Here is a 9,561-nt window from a genome sequence, read left to right as displayed (position 1 = left end):
CCAATGGGGCGGGGGCCACCCCTCCCCCACCCCACCCCCCAACGGTCTCCTCAGGGCCGCGCGGGACCGGCAATGGGGGCTGCTCTCCGGCCTGAGGGGAGCCGTCCTCGCCCCGACCGGCCCGACCCCAACGGGGAGAGGAAGGAAACGAACACGTGCTGTGAGTATCACTATGAACACGTATGACAATGAGGACTAGTGTGTCCCAGCCGCACGTCTGTGCGTGCACACCTCGCGTACATCTCCACGTCGGCCTGACGCACGTTACACCCGCCAGCCGCAGTGGCAGCCGGGACGCGCCCCCTGCTGCTATCAACCCGATTTTTTTTTTGGCCCAACCCCCCCCCCCCCCCGTGCTTCAGGGCAAGCTTTCGGGCACAAGCATCCTTGGGTGGGCGTCGTGGAAGAGCTCGCACGAGTCGTGTTTCGTAGGATTGCGCTGGAAACTTCCCGCCGGCGTTCATCCCTCACGACGCCCGACAGAGAAGGGGAAGGGCAGGCGGGCGGGCAGGACTCATTTCCACCCCGGCACGGGCTACAATTATTAATAACGCTTTGGGAGACATCAGTTGTGGCATTTGATGACCAGATAAGACTCTGCCTGAGCCAGCGGTTGTATCGCTTCCCCAATGCCACGCGTGCGTTACGTAGTCATCCCTAAAACACACGCCCCGTAGGCCTCAGGGCTTAAGCAGTCGTACAAAATACAGCGCGGCAGGTACTTACACACGCGTCTAAAGGTCGGCAAGATCAGGGCGTGCGTAGCGGTAATTTTGCGATGACGCCGCGTTTCAGTTCAGAGAGCTAAAAAAGGAGGATGGGGCGAGGTATCGTTTTTGCTTCAAGATGGGGCAGGTATTTTATCACTCCTCAATAAACACAACTAATGAGCGATGGCTGCTCTAAACCCGAAACTGTGCTAAAAAATGTTTCCGAGCTATTTAAGTTGGTCTAATAGATTCACCCAAAGACCCCTGATTACTAGTTAAGACACCCCTGCGTGGTTTCTGCTGTACAGCGTGTCATGAAGGAATAGGAAAGGCAGGGGTCTAGTCCAGCCCAAACTTATTATCTGAAAAGTTTGGTACAAAACATGGGCATTGAGTGTTGCCGCCTCTTTCCTGCAAAAGAATTGGGTCTCTTATTCTACGCCGCCTTGCACGTGGTATAATTGTTTGCCTGTCTGCAAGACTGAAACGTGCCTGTAAAATACTCCCAGCAGCATGAGTGGCTGGAAAAAATGGATATGGTTGCACTTTATGCCTATGGGGCATTCACCTGCAGCGGCGTATGCAACTAGAGCAAGTGCACGGTAGGTGTAAGCGTGCTGTATTTCAGTTTATGCAATGCCCTTAAAAACATCATCACACTAAAGGAACTACAAAAATGAAAAACAGCCCATGCTGTGTCTTATATACATATTACACAATAGAAATTGGGGCATCACGTCCTTTCTTTTACCAAGGAAGAACTGCTCCTTGCAATTATTTATTATTTGTTTCATCATAGTGCCTCAGCACACTAGGTGGAACAACATTGTGTTAGGAGGTATACACACACAAAAAAACATGAGGCAGCAGGTGGACGTGGAGAAATCAGGGAGTATAGTGCAATGGAGAGAACGGGACAGCCTTAGTGAACATAAGCTATACTTTCTTCAGTTTAGTTTAAAAGTTTCAAACTTTCACCATTTTCTTTGATGGGGAAAAAAAAGGCCCTACATGGAATTTGTCCTTATTTTGAGGGCAACAAAAGCACCTGCAATTATATCTCTGTTTAAAAAATAAAGACAATTTCATGGCAATATTTAATCAGGAAAATGAAAGGACCACTGCTCATTGCTCTGTAAGAAGACTGAAAACATAATTGTGAAACTAATGCATACTTGTGCCTTATTATATGGTCTTCGGCTTTGTGACTAGGTCACCTGCACACAGTCTGTCTGTGTCACCTGTTTAAGTGGTAAGATAAACAGTAAGATTTTTTTTTTTTAATTTGAACAGCAAATAAATTGCAATACTGCATTTGAGGTTTGCAGCGTGTGTGTGCATACGTGTATACACACACATATATACACACATAAATCATCACACACACACAACTCTGTATTCTGAGTCATTTTCTATTTGTTAACTCTCTATAGCTTGCTCTACCCTCTCTTTGAAACTCACAGCTACAATTCCTATACCTTCCCTATCTTGCAAGCGTTCTTCTTCCCCTGCTCATTTCTTCATGCCTAGCTTGTCACAGTTTTACTTGCCCTACCCCAGTTGTTTGAAATATTGTCCTTTCCAAGCTAATCACCGCTTTATCTAAAAACCTACCTAATTTGTGACTGCCTTGATCTGTGGGATACTTGATCAAGTTGGCTAGCTGAAAACGAATGATGCTATATTGCGACTTACGAGTGCACACTCCTTACCGATTTTCCTGATGCCTTTTCATCCAACGGACCAGAAAAGATAGTCTCCTCTCCAGACCTGGCTGTATTCCTAAAGCAATACCATAAAAGAGGAAAAAAGGCAAGAATCACTGATGATCCAAAAGCCACAGTTTTATGGTTGCACACTAGATATCTTGTACTAGTAATTAACAGGCTCAGAAGATTTCCTAGACAAGGAACTCTAGCTTTCCTCGCATTCTAAATAGATATGTATTTCTTATACTTGTAGAAAAATCATGACAGTTTATTTGTGCTAGAGTAGTCCACTGTGCATACTTCCATGCTGTCCTCAGTTTTCAACAACCGGCTTAGATGTGTCAGTGTTTTTAATGTATTGTAAATATCTCAGAATTTCTTTTTTGCTCACAAATATCCCTGTGCTTTTAGAAATGCACTCTCTTTAATTGAAGAATCTAATCCATGAAAGTTATGTAATGCAGAAGCATCCCATGTAGAAACAACTCTTAAATGTTAATCTGACAATATAGATGCCTTCTATTTTAAAAGACTTTAGGAGATCTTTGTTTTGCTATCCAAGGTATGCAAGTCTGAGTGTGTATATATAAACTGAGGCATGGAGCTAGCTTCTGCTCTCATTTATATTGGTGTAAACTAGACACAACCACTCCAGCCAACGGAAATTACAGCCATTTGGGTGATCTTAGAATAAACTCTGTCTTGTGAAGGATGGGATACTGGATGGACGGTAGTAGAAAACAAAAAGAGGCAGTAAGGCACAGAAAGCGAGCGAGGCAGGCACACACAGGATATTCTGTCCCTAGTACAGCGTCAAATAGCAAAAATAGCAATAGCTTCACTGCCTTAAGACCTCAATTAACTATAGACACTACATAGCATCAGCAAAGAAACAGATCTAAGAATAAAAAGATTATGCCAAAGTACGTGTGTGTATGGCTTGGGCAAGGCCTTTCTTTGGTTCATGCCTGGCTCGCCTCTTACCTAAATGTAATCATGCGCAAAACGGATAATATCACCAATATCCACAAAGCACTGAATCTTTCATTACGGTGCATAACATGTTTCGCAGTACTTTATGTGGCATTAGAAAACAGTGCTGAGATCATTATTAATGTTTAAACATGATTTTGTAAAAATAAGACTGCTCTTAAGTCACGATAACACAAATTTTAAAATGTAATCAAATTGCAGGAATGGAAGACGGTGGCTGTGCGTCACCTGTGGAAAAAGCTCTGGCATTCCCAAAGCTGCTGGAGAAAGACAGGTGTTTTTGTTGCCCTGCTCGAAAATACAGTGCAGCAAAGCACACCATGAACTTCAGACAAAGAAAAAAATACTTCCTTAGAGCCTCTAGATAGCATCACTTCCTCCTGAGGCCCATAAATGTATCTCGCTCTTGTCCCCGGATCCTGCTGAATTTGTCCATTTGTTGTTCCTCCTAAGGGCCGTTGAGATGGAGAAGCCAAGGTCTTAAGTAGAAGCGTGCAAGACCTGCTGCTGAATAAATCATCACACTTACTTAAGCATTCATTATCAGCTTCTCCTGAAAATAATCTCAGGCAGAATGGCTTTTCACTTGTTCTTCTACAAGTATGTTTGTACTGGATGTGAGTGGGAACAGGTGGCCACAACTGCCAGAAGCAAGAATCTGCATTAAATCTTTTTGTTGCTGGTCCTAAGCTGCACCTGTGCTACTTCTTTGGTCCATTACCATTCCTTTGAAGCTGTAATTCATTTTACCGGGTCATATGGAAACAGCAGAAATCTAACAGCTAGCTGTATGAGCAGATTTGCAGATTATATGTGAACAAAAGGATAAGCCCCTTAGCATCGCCTCTAAATCCAAACTACAAATCAGAAAAAGTTTCCTTGAAGAACTAATGGGAAAATGCAGGAGGCCACTAATGCCTGAAAAGATACTGGTCTACACAGCTGTAGGTAGCCTATGGAAATAACATCATTTTGAAATAATTAGGCTTAATGCTGGAAGCAGAACAATCACTCTATAGGCAGCAAATGACATTTCCAAATGAGGCTTAAAGAAAAAGGGCATTGTTTCAAAGGGGTGGAAGGAAAAAGATAAAGCTCAGAGCTGGATCAAAACCTAAATATGATGGTCAAGTGTCACTGAGATTCATACATATCAAGAATTGCAAGGATGGGAAAAAATATTGAATGGAGACAAAGCTATCAGGCACTCAAGTTCAGAGTCATCATTATGTGACAGTGGAAAGTTTCCAAAATACTGGAATCTGAGTCATGTGATTGAAGGCAAATACTATAACTGTCTGGTGCCTGTGATGAACAATTAATATTGCCTTTTGCATTTACTGTGAAATGATAATATTATCATATCCCTCCCCCACCCCCAGCACCTGAAACTGGTGACAGTATAATCCTCAGTCCACGTACTGTAAGTTTAGAAAAGACTGGAATGTGCACCCGATCATACCTAGGATGTTTACACATGCTGTTTGATCCTAAAATACTGGCTTATGTCATTAATGGCTTGTGTCATGCTCCTTTCCAGTTTCAGAAATGGCAAATGTTCACTCACTTAGCTACATTAGTCTCTTACTTAAAAACGAAAAGGAAAGGAATAAAGCAGGATAGGATATAGTAAAACTGGATTTGGGGTGACTTTCAGAAGGGACACAATAAGAAACACAGTTTTAAAGTTTCCCTTCTTTGTACTGCTGACAACATCCTCGATTAACGAAAGTGGTAGATTGAAACTCACCCTTGGTTTTCATTTTGTTCATCTTTGCATTTGACTCAGTTTAGAGAGCAGCACAGCTAAGCTTGTTCATTTTAAATGCTTTTCAGTACTGTTTCTCATTGTTCACTACCCCAGGGATGGAGGGGAATCTTTAAAATCATTTTAAAATTCTTTTAAGTTCACAAAATAAACATTATATTCAGATTGAGTTTTTACTCCCTCATAAGCAATCACAATTAGGGGTTTGAACTCAGAGTGGCTCTTTACTTTTATATGACTGTTACTTCAATTAAATACACTAATACTAGGAAGTTTTTGTGATTTTTCTAATTTTGCATAATCTACAACAACATTTTCCCTCATTCAAAAGCTTACTTTTCAAACATCCACAGTCAAATTCTGTTTTCAGATACATGCACACAACTTTCTTAAACATATACATAGCTGATGGCACAGTGTAATCCTTACTAATTTCAGTACTCATTAAGAGTACTGCTTTTTGTGAAACAGCAAACTGCCATTTAATGGAGATGAACGTTAAGGACACAGGCTGGCAAGTACAGGAGACTTCAGTAGGTAAAATGACCTCTTTGAACTTCACCTAAAAGGACTAATTTTTTTTAAAGATCTCACTAAAGCCCTGGAAGCATTTCTAGAACATGTGCACTGTTTAGCTGGCCATATCTAACAGCAAGGATACAGCAGATCCCTAGGCTTTCACAGTCAGTTCCTTATTAATGAGGCAAAACAATTATTTCAGTATAAGGAAGTTGGCCATGTTTCAGCTCGGGTAATTCAATTATCCCTAAATAAATTCCCCTTTCACTTTGAAAAATGTACACTTATTTCCCCCTCCTAAAATCTCTTGTAAAAAGTTGCAGGCACAGAAACAGAGACTTTGGTTCCTTTTCAGGAAAAAAGGGTTATTTACCAAGTTGTAACTGCGATTCTTTGAGATGTGCTGTCCTGCATAGATTCCATGCTTGGCACGCACGCACCCTCTCCATACCAGATTAGATTCCTTGGGCCAGTAATATCTACTGGGACCATGTCTGTGCCCTAGATGTCCTTGTGTCCCCCACTCAGGCTAGGGCACAAAATATAGAGGAAACACAGCCATCTCTCAGCTCCTTCACCAGCAGCAAGATATCACTGTTGCAGGGAAAAAGGTCCAGTTATAAAATCCATGTAGACAAGGCTTGTAGATTTTTTGCAAAATTATGGACTGAGCTCCTCATAGCTACCCAATAGACTTCAAAAACAGAAATATTCTTTAAATGGGCAGCAGAGGCAGCCTGAGCCAGCGGCATGAATCTAATATGGCTGGGTGAATCTAATCTAGCTAATACATGTTTTTATGAAATTGGAGAGTCACTTGGGTAACCTCTGAGAGCATAATGTCTGACCCTAAACTGCTCTGTAAAGTTCATAACTAGTCTAGATGTATGTCCAAGTGGCTTGCCATTGTAGAAGAACAGTGGCCTTACACTGTCCTAAAGTATATGAAGTTTGGCTTCTCCTGGGGAGAAAACTTGGAGATAAACATGGAAACCTAGTAACCTAGGGTAGGAAACTGGTGTGAAATCTGAGAGTGCGTCTCACTCAAAAGCACCTTGTAAAGAAGACTCTTCACAACAGACTGAATGTCTCCTGCTATTTGAATGATATAATGGCTATGTAACAGGCAACCTTCATCCAAAAATAGTAAAGGAAACAAGTTGCTAAGGTTCAACATGGTGGACCTGAGGTCCCAAGGGGATAGGGTCCCTAAACCAAAGAAAAAACACAAATAAGGCTCTTGGGGAATAGAAAATTAGGGTAGGAAGGGACCTCAGGACATCTAGTCCAACCCCCTGCTCAAAGCAGGACCAGCCCCAACTACATCATCCCACCCAAGGCTTTGTCTGCTCAGATCTTGAAAACCTCCAGGGATGGAGAGTCCACAACTTCCCTGAGTAGCCTGTTCCAGTGCTTTACCTTTACTACCCCATCTTGCCACAGGATAAGACATCACAGCCCCAGATAGTAGTATGATGCACAGGTATTTCTACCAAGTGGACTCCCTCAGAGCTGACAGAAAGTCTTGACTGTTTACAGACAAGTAGAGTCCAGTACTGCTGATATGTGGGCTAAGGAAGACAGTTGGTGCATGGATACCCACCACTCTTCCACTTAGCTTTAAAAGTCAGGCTGTCTGAGTTTTTTCTGTTGTGGAGTAGACTGTTCTGAACTTCAGCCAAACAGCTTGTTTCTGATGGACATCATCCAGCTAAGATGAAGACGGTCAGAAATAACAATGCCGGGTGGAGAACTATTGTTCTGCTAGGCTATGCCAGGCAGAGTAGTTGTTGGCTGTACTGAGGGATTCATCGGGTCCAAATACCAGAACCACTTGGCCCAGACTGCATAAGCATCAAACCCACATCCTGCCTCCATTTCTTCAGAGCTTGTAGTGATGTAAGTTATACTTTAGAGACATTCCCTCATTTAGAAGAGTTGGGAATTGGGAGATGGTCCCACCGGCAGCAGCTAGCTAATTAAGCAATAGCTGACAGTCAGTTGATCAGAGCCAGACAGGGTCTGCAGAGGTTGTACAATTAAAATCTGTGGTTCTTCTCATTCCGTATGCATGGCGATTTATTGAACCTGGTGATCCCTATGGAGCTCTCCATATAACGAGAATTGGTGGAAAGGCAGACATTGGTCCTAATATTCAAGGGAGGAAAAAAGCTTCTATCCAGGTGCTAGAATGCAACCTTCTCTGGAACAAAATGTCTGACACTTGCTCTTCTTGTGAAAGATGTTCTGCGGGACTCAATCGTTGACAGACCACTTGTGATCATCTGACAACTGTCTGCTGCGTTGTTGCACTGAGGTGTTCTGATGGCCAAGAAGGTCCAGAGCTACTAGCATGATCTGATTTGAAAAGTGCCAGCTTCAGAGCCGCATGGCTTCCTGATAGACCAGGGATGATCTCGCTCCTTCTTATCTGCTGACATAATGCACAGCTGTGGTGTTACCTGTCAGCACTTGTATCAGGGATCCCTGGGGAAGAGGCAGAGATGCTTTGCATGCTAGGCAAAGGGCTCTGAGCTCCAGGAAATGTGTGTGAAGAAGCCAAACTTCTTGAGGGGACCTCTGTGCCATCCCTGAACAGAGATGTCGATCATCAGTTTCCCAGCAGGTAGAGTCGCGGAGAGACGTTTTTAGGACTATGCCAAGGTTCCTGCAGCATCTGTTGGGTAGATACTACCCTCCACACGATCTGGTAGATTGGGTTACATAGATGCATCAAAACCATGCGTTATAAAAGGCTGAGTTATACCTTGAGTGATGATTTTGGATAGACCTGAAGCTATTTGGTGAGGTTTGCTATAACCTAGTCTATTGTCTTCCCTGCAGAACTATTCCTGACTGGAATCTAACCCATCACCTTCATTATGTCTGTGTATGGATTTTCTCGTTATCTAGCAAGACATGACCATGATCCCAGTCCTCCCTTGCACTGGTGCGATTGGGATCTGATCCCCAATCCCACAGTTGTGCCTCTTGCTGTACACACTGGCATGGCAGGAGGTAAGATGGTTAGGATCGCAGATCAGATCCCATTGTGCCTCTCTCAGAGGTCTTTGACAGCTCCAACGTTGTCTTGGGGTAATGGTAGTTTTGGGCCAAGGGGGTTCTGTGTAAAGAGAGACTGCTAAATGTGCTACTTCCTCTTTTAAGGCTAAACCCCAGAGGCCCAAAGAACAGAGTTGTCTCCAGATCTTTAAGGAATGGAGGATCTTACTCACACAAGAGTTAAGTTCACTCCCAGTAAATGGCAGGTCACTGATTTTTGCGTGCCCCTCCCTTAGAGACCCCCAGAATGGGAACTAGGAAGACCTTCTCATTGCCACAGATGTGCATACACATGCACTGCTGCATCAGGCAAAGCCAGTTTAGGGAAACGTGCCATTATGGTCTTCATACCTTTCTGATATTTTGGGGGGAGCTTGTCTTCAAAGCGATACAATTTATCACAGCCTAACTTAGAGCAGAAAACCTGATGATTAACTACCCACATTCAGAGTCTGGCTGATGAATATACCACCTGCCCAAAGAAGTCTAATTTCCTCGGCTCTTTCTCTCCCAAAATGACTTCTTTCAGGAGGTCCCTGTTATTTGGACTTCATCTGGACAGCAGCTACAACAAGCAAGCTCAATACTTGATGGGCATAAAAATATCACAGTGCCCGGAAACAAAAGGTACTACCTGCTGGCAGCTCATTTTGACAGGTCTGATATGAATGTTGTTATGTGCCACAAGACTCTTGCCGGTTCTATCATTTTTTCATGGACACAAGTCTGCTGGTTAAGGAAGAGTGTAAAATGTTCATGAATTTATATGGTCTCACCTGGACCACTTCCAGGGGCACCT

At 43.2% G+C, this 9,561-nt stretch overlaps 1 protein-coding gene across 1 annotated transcript in view; it reads right to left on the bottom strand.

Moving 5' to 3' along the window:
* Positions 1 to 2,492, bottom strand: part of RBM20 (RNA binding motif protein 20) — a 155,771-nt gene extending 153,279 nt beyond the window's left edge. Inside the window, exon 1 of the mRNA XM_025203187.1 lies at positions 2,423 to 2,492. Coding sequence (XP_025058972.1) covers positions 2,423 to 2,445 — 23 coding nt within the window. The 5' untranslated portion in view covers positions 2,446 to 2,492. The remainder of the gene's footprint in view (positions 1 to 2,422) is intronic.
* Between the last annotated feature and the right edge of the window lie 7,069 nt (positions 2,493 to 9,561).

Source organism: Alligator sinensis, unplaced genomic scaffold (assembly GCF_000455745.1).
Source record: "Alligator sinensis unplaced genomic scaffold, ASM45574v1 scaffold559_2, whole genome shotgun sequence".
Taxonomy (NCBI): Eukaryota; Metazoa; Chordata; order Crocodylia; family Alligatoridae; genus Alligator; species Alligator sinensis.
Note: the sequence above shows the minus strand (reverse complement) of the source record. Positions and strands in the feature narration are given on the sequence as shown.